Consider the following 24535-nt stretch of genomic DNA (forward strand, 5'->3'; position numbering starts at 1 on the left):
CTGCCAAGGGCGGCGAAAGTTGGCAAGCAAACAGCCGCCTGCGCTCCGGGTCCTTGAGGCGCCCTCGGCTGGCGTCTGTCAGGAGGCGCTTTGTGCCCATTGTTGAGGTTGTCACGCGGGGGCGCTTCCACCCTGAAAGAGCGTCTTCCCTATTGCCGCCGTTCACGTCCGCGGCGGCCCGGGGGTCTGAGCGGCGCGCTCACCTTGTAGACGGTCCCGAAAGCCCCGGAGCCCAGGATCTTGACCTTCTTCAGCTCGGTCTCCTTGAGGATGCGCAGCTGGGCCTGGTTGGGGGCCGTCCCGCTCGGGGTCAGCGGCTCCACCAGCTGACGAGAACACACACAATCAAACTGTCAATCCCACTCGCATATTCAAGAAAGAAAGAAGAAGCATGAAAGGCGCGCCGTCATCTGTTGTTTCTCTGAAACCTCGCTCTTTTTAACACAACAAGAGCAGAACATGAGCACGAACGCGCCAGCGCGGCGGTCCGTCGGCGCTGGCAGCCACCGCGCCCACCGCTGAACAAAACCACAGCCTGGCGCGTCGTAGCGGCTCACCGGCTGTGCACACACAAAACAATTTCCCATTCGAGGTCGTCACTGGGCCCCCTCCGCGGCGCCAGCAGCAGCGGCAGCAGCAGCGGCAGCAGCCGACGGCGGAGCGGCAGCTGGCCCGCCACCCGCCCGGCACGGCGCCGCGCAGAGGCCTTGGCTGCTAAATATGAAAAAGGGCCCCGGAGCTGGCACCTGTAGCCCAGCAGTGAAGACGTCTGAGCCAGGAGGGTTGGAAGAACAAGCACACACACACACACACACACACAGTATATGCATGCATATCACATGCAGATCACATGCATGTGCAGTGCACGCAAATATTGACAACGCTTGCGAATTCAAGCTCATAAACAAGACTAAAGCACACATGAGAGCCCAAGACACGCACACACACACACACACACACACACACAGAGGAAGTCAATGCCTCCGATCAATACGCGTCTTAATGAGCCTATCGGCCTACGCGTGCCTCACCCGCCGCGCGGTTTATCAGCGGCATAATCACCCGGCTTGGCCACGGCCATCAAACAACGTAATGAGACCATATATCAGTCGCTCGGTGCCACACACACTTACTTAACGCGGCATAAAACCGTCAGCACAACAGGACCGGGGCGAGCCGGAAGGATGGATGGCGCCGCGCCGCTCGAAGCCCCCTTGTTATGGCCGGGCCGAGGGCGGCGTCACCACGCGCGAGATGACAGGAGGCGCTGTGACTCAGTGATTGTGTAATGGTGAAAACCTTAAATAAAATAAACTATTGTATGACATTTTCATCAAAATCTCCGGAGCTACATTAAGTTAATAATGTACACACGAAGGGTTACCTCCGTCTGGAAGAAGCGTGCTTAAAGCCCCTGAGAAGTGTTGAGAAGACTCAATATTTACAGTAAGAAACAATCAAGGAGAGCTCAGCACTCAAGAACTCAGCTAATCTTTTCTGAGTGCTCACGTTTTTAATCGCAATTGATTGACAGAGACGGAATCGCCAGCATCAGCTACCCTCACGCCTACTTCCCAAATACAGCCGAGATCTGATGGGTGCACGCTAGTCTCTTGTTGACTACTTCAAACAGTGACAAAAAAAGCAAAATGTGTGCATATATGCATATGTGCATACGGTGAAGACAGGTGAAATGGAGGTTTGGTACGAGGGAGGAGGAGAGGAGCAGCAGAACGAGCAGATGGCGACAGGCTGTGGCTGTTATTGTTTCATTAGGACGAAGCATGACCGGCCTGATGAGGGGAGGAGACGCGCCGTCTATTAAATAAGATGCACACCATGGCCCGGGACAATCTCTGGAGCTCTCGCACGCACACACACACACACACACACGCACACACACACACACACACACACACACACACACACACCACAACACTTTGTGTACACCTTGCCTTTGCCAAATGAGCCTCAGCGGGGGGGCGCGGTGCGCTGGACTCAGATGCTTCACTGGACAAATGAGCGGTATGTACCGGCCTCGAGCAGGAATACATTCACAGAATTATTCCGTATCGAGTAAGTAAACAACGTCCTCAAACATAAGGTTGCACTGCGAGCCCCCGGGTGCGGGCTCTAATGTGAACATTTCTCACCTAGAACGCTACATTTGCCGCATTGTGTAATTGAAACCGGGTCAAACGAGGCTGATATCCGTGTCTGTTCCTATTTCTTTGAATAATCCTTCCAGGGAGTCATAATAATACTGAACTTATGGAAGTGACAAAAATAGATGTGTTACTGGAAATATAAGACTTTGCTCTCTATAGTCGAAATGGCCTAATAAGTGGTTAAATGCTCTCATGACATTTGGTTTTACTGTGTCATAAACTAACTGGTACAGTGCAAGGCGGCTAAATGAACCGTGCCAAGGCGCGGAAGGTCACAAAACAGAACATTTGCTCCCTCGTATCCCCGCCATTTCCCCACTCTCAAATTTGGGGTATCTTGATGGCCCAGTAAAATATTCTCGCGGGTTACTTTGGAAACCACAATGACACGGAGTGAGCTCATTAAGACCATTTGCACATGATAGCACCAAGGCGTGCTTATCAGTATGCGAGGGCATTCATCCTTGGTATTAGCGAGCCCATCCCAGCGGCTCTTCCCCTCCCCTATCTGCATTTAAGGAGCACTCTTTCATTGCACTTCTTAGTTTCCCAACGAGGTTTCTTCTGGAAAGCCTCCTCTGCGCGACCTAGAATTCAGGACTCAAAGTTGACAGATGCATTTAGATGTTTTCTTCTCTCAGAGACAAGTATATGTAGTCATGGGGCCCCGGGGATAAATAGTAGGAGTGTTAAGACCACTGGCGACGGGGTCCCAGCACTCTCCACCTAGCCTGCCGATTGGCTGGTGCGGACCGGATCCAGACAACCAAGTAGAGCTCGACTGGTCCTCCACAGGACCAGGTGGACATCGCTGGCAATAACAATCCACCGTTGCCCGGGGCAACTGAGCAGCATTGAGAACTAGAAGGGGCCGAAGCGTAATCCTCATCGCACCGCTACGATAGCCAACAAGATGTATTTTCTCAATCGAATTTAACATGAGGTTCAGGGTATTTGAACAGTTCATATGTGATGACTAAACACCCCCCCCCCCCCCCCCCCTCCCACGGCGGGAGCTGTCCAGCTCCACTTGAAGAAAAGCAGAGGGGCGCGTGTGAGCAGCGTGTGAGAGCTGTCCACAGCCCCCGGTGCTGAAACACTCACGCGGCCCCGTGTCTGCACAAAAGCCGCTGGAAGGGGACCTTCCGACTGCATTAATACCGCCTCATTGGACTGGGGTCAAAGTTCAAGGCCCGGGAGCTGCAACAGAGATGGGAGGAGGGGGGGGACTGCGCTGTTGGGGTCTGCCTCTCCCCGCGAGCAGAGCCATTTGTATTGAGGGGATTCTTTAAGAGGCACCACAGTGTGAGATTGGCTTTTTTGTTTCTCAAGGTGAGAGAGAGGGGAACAAACAACTGAAACAGAAAGAAATCTTAAAAAGATTGGAATAACGGGAGGCAGACGGCCAAATGGACTTGCAGTGATCAAAATGGAGAACGCAAAAAGGAAAAGGAAAAGTGGAAAATATTAACGCAGAGACGGCCTTAAAGGAATAAAAGAGTGGGCGCCTTTTGGAAGTCAACGCGGCCTTCACACGTGTCCTTGAAACGCTGGCTGAGCTCTCGCGTGACGCTTTGACAGCGTGCACTGGAGGCCTCGCTTTCCTGTCTGACACAAGAGGTGAGCTCTCTGTTTACAGAAGCCATGGCGGATAGGTCGGGAGGGGGGCTGGCTGAAACGATGGCTAGAGATGACATATTTTTTGTCCCTGGTGGCTCCGGTAATGACACCTTCCAGGGCTTGTTCCTCGCCTTTCAGCCAACACACAGAAGGACCAAGGCGCAGGGTCATGCACGACCTGCTCCGTCTGACCTTTAGGCCGACCTGTCCCGGGCTTTGCACGTTGAATTGTGTATCGTTCCCTTTACACCTCACTACGTCTCCTTGAAGAATCAGAAAATTGCCTGTGACGGAGCAAAAATCTGTCCGCACAGGGAAATGCAGAACGCCCCTCCAGCCGGATCCTGCACCGCCTCTTTTTCCCCGTGACAGTACATTAACAAATCTACCCCCCCCCCCTCCTCCTCCCTACCTCCTGCGGTCGAGAGGCTGTCGGAACAGGGCCGGGCTGATTAAAATGGATGTGTGCGGCCGGGCCGAGGCAGAGACTGCACCGCGGCCTGACAGCTGTCTATAGCACTGCAGCCTCCACCTGTAAATTACACCGATGCAGACTGACAGGCGGCCCGTAGACAAGGCCACTCAGTCGACCCCCTCGGCGATGACATCACCGCAGGGAGAAAGACAACGCGTGGCCATCAGCCGCAGCAGGAAGGCCCACGTGCACCTGCGCTCACCTGCGCCACTCTCTCTTACTTCCTCCTGTGTCTGATGCTTTCGGGGGGGGGGGGGGGTTAATGCAGAAATTACCCCCCCTCACCAACCTTCAAGGGCAGACCGACGACCAGAGCTGAGGTTCGAAGTTTCAAGGTCCGAGTGCAGTTTGCAACCTTGAGATAAAGACAAATCTCAAAGACAATTAATGTCGCAGATGTAACACCCCTCCCCCCCCCCCCCCTCGACCCTCTCACCTCCGTCTCCAGGAAGCGCCGCAGGGCCCTCTTCTTCTTGATGCTTTTGCGTCGGACAGAAACGGCCACGCTGAGCGCCAGGATGACGACGATGAACAGGCCGCCGATAATGCCGGCCGCTATCAGTGGTGTCCTGTGCAGACGGGGGGGGGGGAGGGGCGAGAGGAGGAGGGGGGGTAAGAGGAAACAAACGTCAACGATGCCGAAACATCAGGGAACCAAAAGGAACGCTGGCCTAACGCATGTCTAGCTCTCGTCCAACAAGTCTGAGAAAATGACAAGATTCCCCAGGAACGACATCCGTTTGTAATTAATAACAGAGGCAACAGGGGACCACGGCGGTAGAGTTCGGAGTCTACAGGAGTCACGCGGGGGGGGGGGGGGGGGGCTAGAGGTTGCCAGTTAAAAAGCTAATGCTTTTGCCATTTACACGGGCGTTGCGCTCGATTCGGTGCCTCTGCCACTCTCATCCTTCCTTTTCGGCAGAATATTCAATGCCCTTCTTTTTTTATCTTATGGACAACACACAGCGCCACGCAATGGAAGGAACACCTGCGTCTCCCCAATAAGCTCCTTTCTCGGCGGCTAATGGGAGACTCGTGTACCACGGAGCTGCGGGGGAAGCGAGGCGCCGATGCTTTTGCTGTATCGATTGTGATCAACCGGAAGGGGGTGGGGGGGGCTAAGAGGCTGCGGGTCACGACCAAATGAGATACACAGCCATGCGGTGAATAGTAATCCAGCGGTTTGGAATGAATTAGATAGAGAGGGGAAGGAGAGACAACAACAACAACAACAACAACAACGACGACGGGGGGGGGGAGGACAACACACGGGGAGGAGTTCAGAGCTGATTAAGACACTGAACGCCACTTTGTGAGCAAGAGGACAACTCTGGCGATGAGGACTTATTTCCCTCTGGTAGAAGCTTTTACCAAGGGGAGAATAAAAAGGCTCTCATTTCTGTGTCCTCTAGTTTTTATGGCTGTGCTGTTTTTTGTTCAAATCTAATGAGTTTGACATCCCGACTTTAGAGATCAAGGTTTTTTTACTGGCGTATTAAGTTGTTGTTGTTGTCTATTTCGTTTGTGCGTACGCTTTCTCTAAATGGAGCCTTTGCCGAGTCCCCCCCTCCTTCCCCCCCCCCCCACCCGTGTGCGCTGCGGAGCGCTGATTGGCCCGTCTGTGTCGGAGGGAAGGAACTTTCCATCGGTTGGACTCTTCACATCTAATGTGACAGGCCACTGACACATTTTAAAACCCGTCAACAGTGGCACAAATTAGCCCACGAGAGTCCGAGCGGGGCCAGACGATCCCGAGTCATCCATCAATTACGGGACACCCGTAAGCGCTCATGCTAATGCGCGGCGTGAGGACGTGTAATGAGTAGTGGCGGGATGTGACGCCGGCCTCCCGGCGCCACTTAGCGGCTGCATCTTTGGATCTCTTACCTGTCCATCATCCCCACGCAATCTTGGAGTCTCGGCCCGACGCACCTGCGGGGGCACACAAAGCCAGAGACATCGTCCATTAAACCGGAGACGGGGTTATGAGCGAATCTCGCGTTGTCTCTCCTCCACGCCACGTCAGCCGTTACCGGTGTGGGGGTGTGGGAGGGCAGACCTGTCAATGATCGGAACCAGGAGCGCGACCGACCTCCCGTCGGCGTGGGCGGGTCGGGGCGCGCTTTGCTCTTGTGTGATTCACGCGACATTACACAGACAATGATCGGTTTGACTTTTCAAAATGAAAACCCTCTGGAGAAGGTCGTTGGTTCCTGACCTCACTTCAGAGACGGAAACACTGAAACAGCATTCAGGTATCTAAAACGGGACCTTTCCATCAATACAATGCATTCCATTCATAGTTATATGATGGCTCTTGTGTTTCACTCTGTGATTTGTCTTTCTTCCGCCATGGATTGAGCTTCTAGATGCGTCTTCAGTGGATCACACTTTATGACACATAAACACCCCCTCGGCCATCTTTCACACGTTTGGTTTGTGTTTGTTGGCTCATCCGGCGTCTTTACCCTCCTTCCCGACTCGCCGAAGGCGTACATCGAGGGGAGAGCAGTGGCGATGAAGTGGGCTTTTTAAGCATTGGGTCGGCAGGAAGTCGTTAGCTGTTCATTAATTCTACTCGAGTGGAGGACAGGATGAAAGACAACGGAGGAAGCCTGTGTGTGTGTGTGTGTGTGTGTGTGTGTGTGTGTTTGCAGGCACACAAGACACAACAAATTACTCAGAGGATTACGAGAGCGCGCCAGCTTCCAAATTAAACCGCTGACAACTGTGGCTCCTCCAAAAGTCAGTGTCAATTAAATGGTGCACCGAACGGCTGATTAATGATAATCCGCGATGATCCGATGTTCTGTGTGCGACATTGTTTCCTTCCTGGGGAACAAAGCAGCGGTGCGACAACAAACATCATTAGGTACAGGACACACTCTTCTTCTTTTGATTTATGCTTTTTGGTACTTTATTGAACTTGATTTGAATCGTTTACCATTCTCCTACGCACAGACCGCATTGACTGAGCTGCTTCTACCAACGGTTCAAAAAGTGCTGATTGGAAGGCAAGTTCGAGGGGCCGCGCCTGTGATTCCGACGTGGGGGTGCTGCGCAGCGGTCTGGTGACAGGAGGACGACCCCCCCCAGGAAGAGCGGCTCCACGGGCTGATTGAATAACTGATCTGCACAGCGCCGTCTATCTCTTCTGGGGGGTAAAAGATTGGTTTATCACAGCCAGGAGGGCGAGCTTTCTTTTCCTTTCTATTCTTTGCCGTGACACCCGGAGAGCAGTGTCCTGCAGCTACAAACATTGTGGAATTAGGTAAATCTCGGCTGCAGACTTGAGAATTATTTCTTGTAAATGTATACCCCATCCTGAGCATTTGTGTTACCTCCAGGAGATGTTTGGATTTGTGACTCGGGGTGTTTGCGATGCTCTTTGTTCCGGCCAGCATGCCGTGTTCTTTTTCTATAAATCCTCAGGCACCTCATGCACCTTCTCGGTCTCCTTTATCTTACATTTTCAAGCTGTAAACCCCCCCCCGGCTCCACATCTCCCCTCCAGCTATACGGTCTGTCTGCCCCCGTCCCTTCATTTATAGTTTATATGTGATATACTCCACATGGCCTTAAGGGTCAATGCATTCTCCTTCTGACCGCAGAGCCACCAGAAGCCAACTACAGGCTGTGAGATTAAGTCCTCTTTTTCCCCTCTTTTTCTTTGAGGGGGGGGGCCAATGTCGAAGGCAGTGTTGTCTTCACAATGCCTTTAACAGGATAAACGCTCCTAAGCCGAGTCATGGAATGATAGCATGCATCATCCGTGGCTTACCCCTGGGTGCAGTTGGCATGGCAGGGATGACACTCGTTGTTGGCCTTGGCGTACTTGAAGATGAAGCTGTTGGCCCCCTGCAACCCATCGGGGCATTTCTCCACACAGTTGGGTCCGTCTTTGAAGTGGAGGCATTTCACACATTGGTCCGGGCCCTGAGAGCAGAGCAGAACAAGGACGGGGGGGGATGAGAGGAGGGCGCAGTGAAAAAAAGATATACAATAATGGAGATATAGAGAAATGCAGATATGAGAGGGGAGAATAGAATTTGGCGGAATTCAACTCAAAACCTGGAGAGTCAACTTGCTCACCTCCAACCACCCCGTGTCCCCCTGTTCACATGGCCGAAATGCACCGGGAATCAGGAAGTGTCAAAGCACAACGCAATGAATGCCATGGAGAGGAACGCGTGGCGGCTGAGCTCAGCTGCAGAGGGGCCATGAATAAGTAACACGAATAGTGGCGTGTGTGCATGAAAGGAGCGAAACACTGACTGTGTGTGTCTGTGTCTGCGTGTGTGTGTGTGTGTTTCAGCGCGGGTTTGAAGCTTCGCCTGTGTCGACTGGAGTGTGGTAGCGGATGCTTGAGCGTGCAATTGTGTGTGTGTGTGTGTGTGTGTGTGTGTGTGTGTGTGTGTGTGTTTGAAGCTTCGCCTGTGTCGACTGGAGTGTGGTAGCGGATGCTTGAGCGTGCAATTGTGTGCGTGTGTGTGTGTGTGTGTGTGTGTGCGCGAGAGCAGTAGTCGACACCCGCTGCTGTATTCTGGGCTGCTGGGAGTTTTGCCGCCGTGCTCCGTTGCTAATGACGACCGCGGTGACCTGACGGACAGCCTCTCACAGTTTGACACGAGGGAGACGCACGGCATCAATAAACATTACTCTCACTTTCCATGCCTGTGTGTGTGTGTGTGTGTGTGTGTGTGCGTGCGCGCGCGCATCGGAGTGTGTCCGCGTCTGCATGTGTATTCTTGTGCGAGCGCGCCCGCGGATGATTGACTCCGGTGTTATTTACTACTCAGCTGTGACCAGCATCTCAAAGTCAGCCGCCTCTCTGTGCATCCTTGAGGAGTCTCCTCCCCCCCCACCCCCCACCCCCCGTCATCTCTCGTCCTCTCTCCCTCCCTCCCTTCTCCGCCTCCCACCCACGAGGGACGGTCATGAAAGGTTACTCGCACAGCGCTAAATTTTCCAGAAAGTAAGTCATGCGACGCGCTCCCGTACCACTTTAGCGCCGAAATGTGGCACCACAAACGCAACGCTGGGGTGAACAACTCTGAGGCTCGCGCGCCCTAAAAGGATAAAGGAAGGATGAGTTCGGAGTCATTTCTTATTTTTCAGCGAATGTAACTCAAGGTGGAGCCGATCAATATTTGAGAGGGATGATTCGCTGCAGTGGTTTAATAGGAACGTGGTGCACTGGTCGGCATCTGTGGCACCAGGTGAAAAATGAACCGCATGTTTATCCGAATTTAAAACTCTCTTTAGAGTCTTTGTCTCCATTCATGTGCACCTCTTCTGACACGTTAGGCTCCCACCTGTGACTCTAAATGGGACTTTTACAGGAAGGTGAAGGTGCTGTTTCCAGAGTTAATGTGTGTGTGTGTGTTTGCCTCCGACGGTAACCAGTTCATCCTTCCTCTCGCTAACCCGGCGTCCACCTTTGCAAACGCTGCACAAAGATCTGTTGCAAATCCCCTTCTGGCACAGAAACACGAGGAGCGCTTTCAATCCACACGTGAAAAGCCGACCTTCAGGGAGCATCAAAGGGGGGAGCTGCGTCTCGGGAGCGTCTCACCTGGCCGAGGCACGTCATGGCGCTCCCGTCCTTCTTCTCACACTGGCCATCACACTCCAGGCACACCGAGCCATTGTCAAATTCTCGCATGTCCCTAACAGAGATGAGGGAATGGAGAGAGAGTTGGATGTTTTATAGATTCAAGAGCCTATCCACATTGAAATATTGATCGAAGCCTGCTGAGGGAAGGCTTTTGATGCAGGCTGTTACACAGCTATACATAACAGACTATTGATTTTTAAACATACATGCGAAGCAGAGTCATGGGAGAAACTTTGCAGCTCCGTTCACCCGGGCCCATCTCGGCAAATTCACAAGAGGGGCGGGCCTGTTTGATCAAGGTCGGAGGCTCAGTGTGGTCAATGAAGCGCTTCTTAGACCGTGGGCAAACACGAGGTGAGGTGGGGGGGGGGGGGGGGGTGGTTTAGGATAACGGGGTGCGGCCGCACGGAGGGAGGAGCCAGAAGAAAGGAGATATTTCACCTCTTCACCTTCTAATCGAGTCCAGAAATCATGGCGGCGGCGACCGGCCGGAGCTCCACCCAGAGCTCCACCCAGAGCTCCACCCAGAGCTCCACCCGACTGTTTATTCAGTGCGGCGAGTTCATGGCGGTGTTGTTGCTGCCTGGCCGTACCGATACATCCCCATCCATGATCTCCTCCTTTTCTTTGTGTCAGAATCATTGGCTTGGTTTTAGAAGCGTGGGCAATGAGGGGGGTGGAGGGTGGGAAGGGGGGGGGGGGGGGAACGTGCCTTCGTTGGCGGTGCCGCTCGCCTGTAAAAAGCCCCCCCCCCCCCCCGGCGATCAAAACCACTTTTCACATCAGAGGGATCGATCCGCCGATGCGGAGGAGGAGGGTTCGCCCCCCCCCTTCACAGACGAGCCTTCTCACAGTGGGAGCGTTTGTTTGTTTTCACGGGATGCAGAATCCACCAATTGCCGGCGTTGCGCCGGAGCTTCTCGTGCATCTCCATGGGGTGAATCGGAGGTGACACCTGGTCGTACCCCAAACGCTGCGATAGAGCAAAGGGACGGAGCCGACGCTCCATGACAAAGGGGGCTTTCCTCCCTGCAGAGCCTCAGCGGGGGGGGGGCTTTTAAAAAAAAATAGATTCGTTTCGCAGCCGCATGTCTCAAACATCCAAACGTGGCGTTTGATTCACAACGGACTCAAAGGTAAACTCCCACTGCTCCATTTGCGTTTCTCCCCCCAGTCCTTCTTTCCCGGGTTCCAAAATAAATGAGATTTCTCCCCTGGAAGCTCCGTCTAGGGGAATCCTTTAGAAAAGCGGCCCGAGTCCTTTTGTTGGCTGGAAGAGAAAACATGGAGGCGAAGTGTGAGAGACAAAGGCCCCGGCTGTGGTGCTCTCCGGGGTCATTTCCATCCTCGTGATTGGCCCCCTTCAAGGCCGAGGCCCCGTTGGGGGACCGGCCCGAAGAGGGATTAGACCTGTTTTAGCAGGTCTGTGGCCACAATAAAGGCCGCCCCCCTCCCAACCTCCAGCAAACCAGAGCAACTTTTTTAATTAAACACTTTCAACCGCTTTCTCTAATCCGCTTCCTCCCCCGTCTCACTCCCCTGTGGACACCCCCCCCCCCCCACCCCCTCCCTCCTCCTCCTCGGCCGCTTTCTTTTCCCCTCTCGCACTCCTTTGCTCCTCCTTTGTTTTATTCAACAGACGTATAAACTAAAGGGAATTAGTGCCTTTCCTCATTAAGAACGGAGGCTCGCAGTATAATGAGGGTGAGCTGCGGAATGTTAAGGTTTAAAATCACCAACTTAGCAACATATTTAATGAGCTAACACGCACTGGACTCTGAGGGATGGTGCATCTATGCATGCAGGGGCCACCACTCCACGCAGTCATTAGGCATGATGCCGCGTGAGGGGCTCAAGCACCCACTGCAGCATGCCACTAAATAACACTCAGGCCCCACATTTCTTTCTGCACTGCGAAGTTCTGTATTGGCTCAAGACCAACCGAGCTTTGAGAAGTAGTCACCAGGGGGGGGGGTAAAGGCTAGGTTTTCATTATAAGAAAGATCTCCTTTCTCCATCTGCCAAAGCTGCGTGTGCTGCTTTGCAGGTGGGAACCTGCGTACACCTCCGGTTTAGTACTTTTTTTTTTCATTCCTCAACCCCATTCATTCAAGAGCAGCACAAAGCGGGAGCAGCATCGACAAAGACGGGGGGGGGGGGGGGGAGCATCGGGGGACGGCGGCGGACATCGAGAGGGCCTTTGTCGCAAAAATGTCAGTTATTTCACGGCTCGCAGCGGTACACACTCCTGTCCGGGCTGTTCGGGAGGGATTGTAATACCTCAACAATATATTCAAATGTTCCTTTATCTGTTCACAGAGTCAAATCCCTTAATGGTTCATCTCATTACATTACTTCCAATCTGCAATTAGAGCTCCTCCAGAGCTCTTGAGGATGCGTCGGCTTCATTCTTATGCATCGGCGCTCTTTCAATTGATTTTATTTCCCCGGCTCGTCATCGGCGGCTGTTTGCAACAAGAATGAATGCAGCCCACCCCCCCTCCCCGAAGGCAGCGGGGGTCTGACAAGCGGGGGAAACGCTCATTTTGTTTAGTGTCAGATCGCTTCGACCGCCTCACCCGTCAAAAAGGTTGCAGGACTCCACACAGGCGCGACCTCGTCTGAAGTATCGGCAGGAGAGACACTGGTCGGGCCCCGGGCCCCAGCACCCGTCGTCAGAGCACATCCGATCGCACACCATCTGCTGCTGGGCTGTGTGGAGAAAGGACCGGCGTTTAAAGAGAATGGGGGAGGAGAGGAAAAAAAGAATAAACCTGCTGCTGTAGCCTGCACAGGCACGGACACACACACACACACACACACACACAAAAGCAATTTAAGCCTTCTGGAAACATGATACAGTGTTTACAGTGCTCTCCATCTACAAATAATACACAGAAGCAAAGTGATATGCATGTAATATCGGTTTATTATGTGCGGTTTCAGTCACAGGAGTGTTTGTGCTCACTTGCACCAGCGTGTGCATGTGTGTGTGTGTGTGTGTGTCTGTTCTGTATTCACACCCAGGAGATAAGCGAGGGCTGCGTGCATCTGCTCATTTGTGCATAACACACAGCTGTGTGAGCGAGCATTGGTATTCCCCCCGCCTCGTGCCATTAAAGCCCGGGACCCCGCAGCCCCCCTTTTTCTTTTTTTTGTCTCCCCCCCCCCCTGGTCAGACCACAACAGATCGATTTCCGCTTGGTCGGGCTCGCCGTGTGCTCCGTCCGGTGACTGACACCCACGTCCCCGGGAGTGTTGTCCCTTTGTCAACAGGCGGGCAGTCGATGGTAGACAGGGGGGTTGCGCCTAATGAAGAGGCCTGTGTAAGGCCCCATCGATCGATCTCAAACACACACACACGCACACACACACACACACACCGCACTCATTAGCCGGCTAATGATATCAACCTCAGCCTGGCAGCTTCCACGTTGGTGTTTTACGCCTATCTCTGTCTTTTTTTAAACACGCAGCTTCGCCAGGTTTCCAAAGCGCCGCTGAGGGACTAAAGAAGAAAAAGAAACGTGCCGCGTTTTGTGATAACAACAGTATAATTACACAAAACCTCGCCTCATTCGCACTCTGGCCAGCGTCCCACCATGTTCAGCTCAAGCCACCATGGAGACCATTGGTCCATCAGGCGTCCACATCCCCGAGAAGGGGGGAGGGGGGGAGTGGGGGGGCAGTGAGCCTCATCCACCACTGTGCATTACACATTCATTACTCGGCTCACGGGGAGCTGAAAGAGCGCTTTCATGGCCGAGGAGCGAGGGACGACCTGTGACACGGTCGCCGTGGAGACGGACGTGTTTGGTGCGCACGGCTCACCAATAACCAATAACCGCTCCACGCATCACCCTCCCGACGAGGAGACCGACTACTCACTGCATTCCTTGGGAGTGCGGTTGTTGCGGATGAGGACCTTCTGACTCGGCGTCCTGAAGAGCGACGTCCAGTTGACGGTGTTGTAGAAGCACAGGCGGCTGTTGTTGAAGATGTAGACGTTTCCCGCGCTGATCTCGTCCAGCGACTGGAACTGAAGCGAGGAGATCCAGCGCTGCTTCAGGATCAACAGCGAAATACCACTCCCACTGCGAGGGGGCGAGAAGAGGAGAGGTTAGGCAGCTCACTGGGAAAACCGGGCGGAAAGAGGTGATGGGGAGAGGTAGAGAAGATTATCAGAGGCACCAACGAGGATTAAACCGCCCGTAAATATACCTGTAAAGGGATCTCCCGCCAATGGTTGCCAGGCTGGAAAAAACGCCGAGATCCGTCATGTTCTCGGGCCATGACTGGATATTGAGGAAACCTGCAGAGGAGGATAGGTGGCCGTTAATAAGCCTCATCCTCAAGTAAGGAAAGGAACCCGAGAACCTCCAACAAAGAAAGAAAAATAGTCCTTTTGTTGCCTTTTTCATTCATCGTGAAGTTGCAGCGCCTCTCCGAAGTTCAAGCAGGAAGCCATTCTTTGTCAAAAGAGGACAGAAAAGCGCTCGAAGAAAACAATATACCCTAATTAAACCAATGGATTTAATAGCCTGCACAATCCGTCCAGTCGCGCTTGCCCTTAATGATAGATTACATCGAATCGGGATCAGTGGGAACGACATGAAAGGGATGTGGCAGGAAGTGGCGGGGATATGGAGCCCATTGCTCTTTCTTATTGCTCAGGTTTTCATTATGAAAATGCCGTTTCACTCCATTAGCCGCTTGGCTCAACTGCGAGCCGCAGTTTAATATGACAAAAGGCTTTGTATACGAGGTATGGCTCATCCCTGAAGGCCTCTAATAGTTAATGAATAAATATCCACACTGAAGCGTGCACGCGCACGCGGCACGTGTAAACGCTGTTTCGTTTCCCCCTCATTTTTCCAAGGTGCCTCCGCCGAGGCGGTCTCACCTGTGATCTCTCTCACAGTGCGGAACGCGTTGAGCCGTTCGGGGTCCAGGGGTCCGATGCCGTGATAAACGTCCCTGCGGGAAAACACGGAGCAAGGGATTTTTATCTTTTATTTTTTATCTGGTGCCACGTTTCGGTGACTAAAACTGGACGACGAGAATGTTACTCAAATCATTGAGGCCGTGGGGGGGGGGGGGGGGGGCGCTTACCCTTTGATGCCAGTGATGAGGAAGATGAGGTTGCCGTTGATCTTGGTGCAGTTGACAAACTTGTCGATGTTGCTGGCGTCCACGGTTTGCGCGGCCTGCAGGCTGCCCGTCCCGATGCCGTCGCACACTGAGCCCAGCAGACGTGTTTTATTCAAGGTGTGAACTCATACACAAAGTGCCCTTGTACCCCGGAGACCTAATTCTGAAAAAATGCTATTAGCTATTTGTCAAGCCGATTCCTTTTCATGGTGCTTTGGTGCGTTGGCAAGGCCACGGCCCCTCTCCACGCATTGCAATTCTTTTGATGAAAGCACGGGCCAATCCACAGCCAATGCCTCCTCTATAATGAATTCATTACATCTGCATTAATTACACTTGCGGCCCGGTGTCAGCCAAGTATTTCTGACAGAGGCGCGCGGGGGGGGGGAGGGGGAGGAGGGGTGTGATGAATAAGGCTCGCATTAAGTGGTGTAACCAGTTTTTGATAGTGATTTATACCAGCCAATTCCATATCTGAAATGTTAATTTGTTATCATTTCCCCCAGTTCCTTGGGGCTGTCCCTCATTAACCCCTCCGCGCCGCGAGAGACGATGCAACCGAGGGATTAACCAATCGCTGGAGGCCCCATCGGCGGCGGCTGCGGGGAACCGCCCACTGTCCTGGGCCGGCCGAAGGACAGAGGGAGGGGTTAATCCTCCGCATTGGGCTGAAGTGATGCCGTTGAATTTCACATCAGACCTTTTAGGCGTTTAGCTCACACTGGCGCAAAACGGAGCTGTAATTACCGAGCAGGTATCAGCGGTTTGTCCGTACGGGGGCCGTCTTGTGTTAATTAACATGTCCCGCGTGTGACCTTCGCTCGCAGCTTATTTGTCATCCTTCAAAGGGAAATGAGCATCGCAGTTCATATTCACGGCGGGCAATGTGAGAAGAAGGCGGGAGGGGGGGGGGGGGCTAAACGAGTAGCATGAAGCCGGGGGTTCATTCCGTTAAATAATGCACCAATGCATGAAACACATGAAACCGAATATGCTTAAATCCAACAGTATAGAAGAACACTTTATCTAATATTAATAATGTGTCATTCATCTCACTGTGCGTATTTTACAAAGCTAGAGGAATGAGGACGTTGTTGCTGCACAGATGTGCTTATTGCGTAGCCGTACCCTAAAGTGAAGATGTTAGAATAAATCAGTTAGATACATATTTAGTGTGATATGTGTAAATATATATATATACAAAAAAAGCTGGCTCTCGTAAAAAAAATTCCATTTGCCGAAAAGCAGTTTAAGTAATTCCCGGGGCTTCTGTTGATTCAGTATCATCACTGTTAGCATAAAGCTATTTCATTAAAATGGCTTAACCGCATAAGCTCTAGTACATACAGTAAATGCGGTGCAGTGAGAGCCGGGAAGCAGGACGCATAAATATCCACCTGATTTCCATCCCAAAGAAACATCTGTCTGTTGTCAGCGTGTCTCGGCGCCCAAAACGAACGAGGCAGCAGCCGCTAGGCGGGAGCGGCGCTCGTGGGTTTAAACCGATCGTGCACCAGACGACGTCCGCTAGGAGTCACTCAAAGACGAAAAGAGCAAGCCGCGCTTCACCTTTGGGACAGATGTCGGTGCAGGGGATGCACATCTTGACGCGGTTCTCCTCCACCTCCATCTTGTTGCTGGGACACGCTCTGACGCAGGAGCTGTGGTCCACCACAAAGTTATCTGTTGACAGGGGAGCGTGTTAGCGGACACCGGCAGGGGCGAAGCCTTCAGACTCCTCCAAACGCTTCTCGTGTGTTACATTCCAATCACGTTTGAAGGGTGATAGAAACAAATGGTGTAGTGCCGCGTCGCTCGGGAAAAGTAATGAATCAGGTTGGCATTTGGGGCGCGGCGGTGGAAAAATGGTGTGTATGCTCATTTGAGGATCAGTGGGACATGGACATACAATCTGTTGATATAGCTCAACTTTTAATGCGTGCTCGCTGACAAACAGCCGCACTCTGACTCCATGTCTGGCAGGGGGGGGGGAGGACTACAATTTGCTTATCCTTTCAGCTGCCAGCAGCTGAAACAGATGGCGGAGCAACCAGTTGATTGAGATGCACAGTTTATTGGTGTCTGAGTGATTTATCTCGACTTGTCTGGGATCTAAAAAGCCTCTTCGATGGAAACCAGCTCACACTCCACAAAGCCCAATTAGCATCGCCGCGACGGCCGCCTTTGCTCCCGTCCGACCGAGGCCGACTCACGTGGGCATTTCTTGACGCAGAAGGCTCCGTAGGTGTACTTGGCTCGGGGGTTGTGCTCCAGCTGGAAGGAGGTGGGGTTGTACACAAACGGCTGAGGGCACTGGGTCACGCACGCGCCGCTGTCGTTGAAGTTGGTGCAGGCCTGTGGGGGGAGGGGGGGGGGGGGGGGGGGCACACGAGCACAGTCAGCAGAAAGTCACCGGGGGTAGCGAGCGAGCATCATTTCATCTTCACGCCGTCTCCCCCCCCTCCCCCCTCCCCCCGCCTAGCACCAAACGGTGGAACGATCGGAGCCATTGATCCGAGGCCCGTGAGGCGAATGGTGAAACGTTTTCCCATAAACCCCCCTGAGCGCTCCGGCGTCTGCGGCGGCGTGGGCCGAAGCGGCGCTAATTGAATTGGATGAGCCGCTGCCGTGAATTACAGCCGCAATACCGCCGCTGCCGGCCTCCGCTTTTTGCGGGAAGTCGGAAGAAGTCGGGGTGATAAAAGGGCCACTAATTGAAACACTGAATCACCAATTTGTTCTTTTGAAGCGCGCCCGCCGTGCAAGACTTTTACAGTCTCCCCCCCCCCGTAAAATGACAAACAATTCATCACCCGGCAAACAAAGTGGATTATTTTCAGGCGGGTGAGGATGATGAACAGATGCGGCGCAATAAGAGGGATGCTGAAGGGGGGGCGAGGTCGGTGGTGCAGCAATGAGATGGGGGAGAAAAAAAGATGGATAGAAAGTTAGGAGTTATCACCAGGGCAGCAGTGTGTGTGTGTGTGTGTGCGTGCGTGCGTGCGTGCGTGCGTGCGTGCGTGCGTGCGTGCGTGTGTGTGTGTGTGTGCGTGTGTGTGTGTGTGTGTGTGCGTGTGTGTGTGTGTGTGTGCGTGTGTGTGTGCGTGTGTGCGTGCGTGCGTGCGACGTACGAAGCAGTCGGTGTCCTTGGGGCCCGAGCAGCCGCCGGCACACTCGCGATGGCAGCAGTCGCTGACGTAAGGCCCGAAGCAGCGACCGTCACACTGCTCTGCACACACCGTCTTTGTCACTGCCCGGGGAGCGAGGAGGGAGGGAGGGAGGGAGGGAGAGAGAGAGAGAGAATGTAAAAGGTCTGACACACACACACGACCTGCCTATCGCGTTAGAGCACCAGGCAAACACCGTCGGACAAACGGGGGCCTTTCGGCGAGCTAAAGGCCACACAAGTGGGGCTGTGACCCGCGGACGCCCAGACAGACTGTAAAAAATAGAATAAACTACACCGGGCGCTGTCTCCTCCTTCAACAGCTGCTCCGGAGGTGCCCTTGAACCGGGCTTTTGTCTTCCAAGCGGCCTCGGCCCTCCATTGGAAAGTGGCAGCTGCGTGCGGGCGGAAAGGCGGCGACGTTGCAGGAGCGAACCCGATAAATAAAGTTCACGGACCCCCCCGTCGATTCATCCCATCTGTGTTTATACAGCGAGTGCTCTTTTTGTTGTTGTTGCCATGCCAACCCCTTGCGGTAACCGGGGGGGGGGGGGGGGGACACGTTAGCTCCGTCTGCGAGAAGTGCAAAGCGCCCGGGACGCGACGCGTCGGCGCCCCTCGCATCAAAGCTGCCGCGATGGCGCTCCGTGTCCCGCCGGAGCGGGAGACGCGCGGCGAGCGGGCGGGGGCGAGTCAGCAGGAGCTCCGAGGCGCCGGCGTTGAGAACATAATGATGCAGGCGGCCCTGCGATAGTCTGAGAGAAAGCAGGCCACTTCCCCTTCAGACGGCACGAGTGGAACTGCAATTAAACAGAGAAGCGGCATTTCCTCCCCCCCCCCCCCCCCTCTCAGCTCTATTGTTTTTCAGCACTTCTGAGTTCTGTCACATTCATGGGAAAACTCAGCACATCTGCATAAAAAGAGGTAGAATTGTTGAAAGCGTTTTTGCATTCCACATTTATTACTGAATGTACAGAACTGTGTGCTGATTTGGGTTTTTAAGCTCAATAAAATTGGGCCCAGCGCAAACAGCGTGACATCTATGTCAACCCAGATTAAAGCAGATTAAAGATTACTGCAGACTTTACAGTATCCTCATTTTTCACCCATTTAATAAATACAGTGGGATTTAGACTCATTGTCATCCGCCTAGACTTCAATTTAAAAAAATGATAGAGACATAATTGAAGGGGAAACAGTCTTCATGGCACTGTCTCCACAGTAAAGAATGAAAATGTGTGTGTGTGTGCGTGTGTGTGTGTGCGTGTGTGTGTGTGTGTGTGTGTGTGTGTGTGTGTGTGTGTGCGTACTCACGGGTCTGACACTGGTCTTCCTGGTGGCCCCAGCAGCGTCCGTTACACGAGCGGTGGCAGCGTCGGCCTGCACAGAGACACACACACACACACACACACACACACACACACACACACCGGAGGCACGCGTGACAACACGTCAGACGGGCTGGCAGAGGGGGACCCTGACGGGGCGCTAACAGCCCCCGCCTGCCAGCGGCCCATCATCCAGGCTTAATTGACTACGGGTTAATTACACAGTGAGTGGAGTGGCGCGGCGGATTGTCACCCGGCCCCCGTCAAACACCCCCACGGGGGGGGGCGGTTGTTAATGTTAAATACTAACTACGCCGCTGGCAGAGGGCCCCAATTTGGCAAACCTCAACTCCCACTCGCTCTCTCGCTTGTCATTCTTTTGGCCCGCCTCCTCCGTTCTTCGCTGCTTTTCATCCTCCTGCAACAACAGAGCCTTCTTCTTTCTCTAAGAGGGGTCATTGCGCCTTGCCATTGTGTCCCCTCGGCTGTCCCTGAACTTTACCCCCCGCCCTCCTCGGCCCCCGTGTCCATCTCAAAATGAGCGAGAGCCTCCTCCACAAATGTGCTGAAAAGTTTGAGAGTCGACCCGCTGGAGAGCGACGTCGATACGTCCAAGGCAGGGGGGGTCCCGGGGGAGGGGGGGGGGGGGGGGGGGGGTCTGCGGGGACCACAGAGACGAGGGCCTGTGTGGGGGGAAAAGGGGCTGCTTCAAACCAGCTGTCAGATTCGCTGAGATTTAAAAGGAGCAGCAGCAGACAGCAGCTCCATGGGCCTCGCTGCAGAGCTGCCCCCCCCCCCCCCCCCCCCTCCTCCCCATCTCACCCTCCGCCCCCCCCCCCCCCCCCCCAGCCCCCGCCACAATGGAAAGGTTCACACGTTGATGTAACACTTTGTGATTTTGCTTCCAACTAGCCGGCGGGCAAACGGAATGAACAAAAAGAGAGAGGGGGGGGGGCGACCGCTGCTGGCGGGGCGCGTGTTGGCATGCGGTCTGCCGTCAGAAGGAACCACGAGAGGGAAAAAAAAACAAACTTTGATTGTCATCCAGAGTTGATGGTTCAACTGATCCCCCCCCCCCCCCCCACCCCCCCCTCACCCCATGTCGGGTACTCACATCCGAGGTTGCTGTTGTTGGACGAAACCACCAGCAGCTCAGCCTGGGGGTTCTTGATGATGTCACGCCAGTGGATGGTGTCCGCGTGGCACAGGAACTTGTTCTGGTCCACGTAAACGCCCCCGTTCAGAACCTCTGCACCGGGAGAAACAACGAGAGGGGCCCACACGGGGGGGGGGGGGGGGGGGAATGAGCACACGGATGTGTACCGCGTGGCAGAAAATCCATACTTCAAGGTTAACCCCCATTGTTTCCCCGTCTCAAAGTGGTGTGCCGCATTAAGCGTTCCCCGAAGACCGTCTGAGCATGAAGATAAATGGTATTGACAAATGCAACACAGTAATTCAATGCCATGCCCACATAGGATGTTTCATAAAGAGCCTCTGCACAAAAAACGCACACCGTGGAGCTCAGTGAAAAAACAACAGGCTGAATCCATCCGTATCACAGAGTGCACGTTAGCTTGAGAGTTCATGAAGGTCCCGGGATGCTTGTGAGTGTAAAACTGCACATGTATTGACATCACACATTTTTTTCATTGATTTCAGGGTAATGAGGGGAAAAAAAGCAGTTTTAAATGTCTTATTTCTCCACTTTCATCTTCGAGGACTCTGCGAGACCCTCCAACCCGGGAAAATAAGGGATCTCTTTGCTTCCTCCGAAATCGCTCCCCACACTGAGAGCCCAACCGCCAGAGACAAAGGCAGACGCCCCCCCCCCCCCCTCTTCCCCCCCTCCGCTTATGATTAATAGCAAAAATATGTTGCTATTCAAGGACCGGCGCCCTTAACAGATGCGTGCGGTGCGGTAGGTCATTCTAATCCCCCTCACTGTTACTAATCCAGGATTTGGATATGGACACAGATTGAAAATGATGCCCGGATGCATTGTTTAACCTAGTTGAGGGATTTAGATACAATCACCTTGCATCCTCTCCTCTTCCACGAAAGTACTTGTCGTCATAAAATTAAACTTGAAAGAAAAAATAATTTTAAAGAGTGGTTTAAATCGGGTTCGGATTAGCCGAAGGTAAAGAAGAATAGCACCTCCCCCCCGGGCAGATTATTAACAGCGTGTGAGGTATGCGGCCGATTCCCGCAGCAGAGGAGCGCGGCGCAGGAAGCTAATCATCACCATCCGACACCCTGATTAAAGAAGTGGGCCTTGGTGGGGACAGGGACATTTATTCAAAGCCCTCTTAGAGGTGACACGGCGCTCCGTCTGCCTGCTGAATGGCCCCCGGACCGCGGCTTCGTGTAATCATGTTCCCGTCACAATGGACGGTTTATCGGGGGGTGTTTTACATTCATGGGTGGCGGGTGGAAATAGAAAAGAAAAAAAAAAACGCCATTGGATGCCACTGAAGAAATGAAAGGACATCCGGGACCGAAGCGATGTCTGACGATACAAAGAGAAATACACCCTTGAAGGGAGGCTTCCTGGTCATATCCATCAGTTAACATTTGCCCGTATATTACATAGATCGACACATGCCCCCCCCCCTCCTCCCGAGCCGCTAAGTCTTCCATTGGGACGACAGGCCGGAATCAGGCGGTCGTTCTTTAACGCACCCCCCTGCCTCCAGGACTTCGATCTTTCCATCGGTTCAGGAGATCTACGCCCCGACCCCCTCGGCCTCCACCGGGGGGGGGGGGGAGTTACGAGGTGCTCATAAAAGCTATTGTCCTGCATCGCAGCGGTTCACGTAATTAGAAACTATACTCAAAGTAATGACTTCCAGACGCCTTCCTCCCAAGCTCTTTCGTCCTGCTCTTCCTTTCGGGGAGTCCAAGTCTCATTAAAACCTTTGAGAACGAAGCGTCCAAAAAGCTCCCCCGAACCCGAAGGAGTGAAAAGGCAGCAGCAGCTCGACCCGTGGCCTCCGACGCGGGGGAAAGTGTGGGAAGCGGGCCGAGTTCTGCTCCCGTGAACTTCCCAGCCTCTGATGCTGATGTTATCCCACACGAGAAAGCCCCCCCCCTCCCCCGTCCGCCCTTTTGATGGTCGGCGCCGCGGGGCGTCTGGCTCACAGAGGGAGGAAGGCTAAAGTTTGATGCCGAAGCAGTGGTGGTCGTTGGCGAGCACGCAAAGGCGGCGCCATATTAAAGAAAATCTTTGCTAAAAAGGGAGACGTGTCGTACAAGGTTTGACAAACCCTTGATCTAAAAGGTATGATGAACCCAACGTGACTATAAATTCCCTCTTTCCTGCAGCCACGTGATATTGGCCAATCGCCTGGTTCGTAGCATCCTGTTTTCCACATCGTTAAGCGAGCAGATACTTCTGATGATTTTGCCGAATGCGGAAAAAAAAAACGACACACCTGAAACACGCCTTGACGTTTGCCATTAAATTAAGCGACTTAAGAGCAGAGCGTTGGCCTGAAAGGGCCGGCATAGCGCGGCATAGCAGAGCCTGATTCTGATAACATTTCACGTCCGGCGCCGAGCGGACCGACTTGTGTTCAGCGGAACCCACGGCGCTTCCTTTTCCTCGTCGTCCGCGACCCGGGCGGCGCCCAAGTGTGGCGGCCGGCGACCTTTGGACCGCTCCAGGGCCATCTTGCGCTTTCGGGAAATGAGGGTGGGTAAGAACCGCCCCTGTGCCGGGTTGACTCTGCCAGCCAATCAGTGGCCGTGTCTGCTGATGGGCTTTCATCAGTGCTGCTGGCCTCTTGTCCCACATCCCCCCCCAATCATGCTGATGAGTAAGTCGGTCCGTCCTTGCCTGGCTCCATTGTCACGTATCGCGCAACATCCATCGACTCTGCTCTTTTTTCATCAGGATCATCTCTCCATCCTTGTACAACCACCACCCCCCCCTCCCACCCCCCCTGCATAGAGTGAACTTCCTCACCGCTGAAGCACGGGGGAACAGAGAAAACAACACGCTCGTTCTTTCTCTCATCAGGTCGAGTACCTCTCTTCTTCTTCTTCTTTTTTCTTTCCCCTCCTCGAGCCGCGCGCACGCACCCGCAAAAGCTCTCGGATGACCATTGAATATTTATTCATCTACAATTAAGAGACAGGAATGAAAAATCCCTCACTGTGAACACCTCCGGTCCGACAGCTCGGCAGCCGCGGGTCGACAAAGCCTCGCAATTTTAGGCAGAGCATGAGAGCTAAGCCGGGGCTTTACCTTTTAAATGCCAATTAATCTCTCGGTGCTTGGGAGAGATTTGCAGAGAGCGCCGATGGAGGCCTTTGTCGTCGCAAAAAAAAACAACATAATTTTCCGCCAAAATGGAAAGAAAGTAAGATGCATCCTCTTAACACTGCGGTGTTTGTACATGGCAGTTGATGCCGTAAATAGATTTAATCGCTGTTGGCTCCGTTTGAGGCCAGCTGGCATTAGAGACACCTATTTTCCCCGCTCCATGTTATGTCATATTTCATTTCTCATCTACCACAAATTCTTATCAGCAACTTCTGCTCTTAACATAAACCCAACAGCCCGTCTTCCTTAGCCTGTCGTGGGAAAACGGGAAAATCTTTTCTCGTCTGTCCCGTTGCCGCCGGGCGTTCAGCGGCCCGCTGTCAATCAATCTCCCCACCCACCCACGGCCCACGTGTTACACATCACAAAAGGGCCTTTAAGTGGCTCGGAACCTCTTCCTGTAATGCACACACCTCCACACACACACACACACACACACACACACACACACACACACATCATGTCTGTCATTTAAATTCCGTGCGAGCTTTTGGGCCAGAAGACGTTTGTTGGGTACGGGTTATCAAAGAGAATCTTTACAGGCAGGAAGGGTTGAGTGGCAGCTAACACAAAAGGTTAGCAAAAAGACTCAATTAAAAGGAGAAGTCTCTTTCTCTTCGGTGAGCACGGCGTGAATACGGCGTTGACGGAATAAATGCAGAGCGTCATTTCACCACCCC

The 24535-nt window shown here is 53.4% G+C and overlaps 1 protein-coding gene across 5 annotated transcripts in view; it reads right to left on the reverse strand.

The window, feature by feature from the left end:
- The window catches only part of LOC119223090 (receptor tyrosine-protein kinase erbB-4-like), a 116010-nt gene that overhangs the window by 21487 nt on the left and 69988 nt on the right, over positions 1–24535 (reverse strand). For all 5 annotated transcript variants that reach the window (XM_062561441.1, XM_062561444.1, XM_062561442.1 and 2 more), the window contains exons 4-18: positions 20640–20774; positions 19512–19577; positions 18163–18281; positions 17245–17386; positions 16601–16714; positions 14993–15119; positions 14784–14857; positions 14102–14192; positions 13769–13974; positions 12460–12592; positions 9839–9932; positions 8045–8199; positions 6151–6195; positions 4700–4832; positions 204–326 (exon numbers count right to left, since the gene is read on the reverse strand). In XM_062561441.1, the coding sequence (XP_062417425.1) occupies positions 204–326; positions 4700–4832; positions 6151–6195; positions 8045–8199; positions 9839–9932; positions 12460–12592; positions 13769–13974; positions 14102–14192; positions 14784–14857; positions 14993–15119; positions 16601–16714; positions 17245–17386; positions 18163–18281; positions 19512–19577; positions 20640–20774 (1757 nt within the window). The remainder of the gene's footprint in view (positions 1–203; positions 327–4699; positions 4833–6150; positions 6196–8044; positions 8200–9838; positions 9933–12459; positions 12593–13768; positions 13975–14101; positions 14193–14783; positions 14858–14992; positions 15120–16600; positions 16715–17244; positions 17387–18162; positions 18282–19511; positions 19578–20639; positions 20775–24535) is intronic.

The sequence above is a fragment of the Pungitius pungitius genome, chromosome 3 (assembly GCF_949316345.1).
Source record: "Pungitius pungitius chromosome 3, fPunPun2.1, whole genome shotgun sequence".
NCBI classification, from domain to species: domain Eukaryota; kingdom Metazoa; phylum Chordata; class Actinopteri; order Perciformes; family Gasterosteidae; genus Pungitius; species Pungitius pungitius.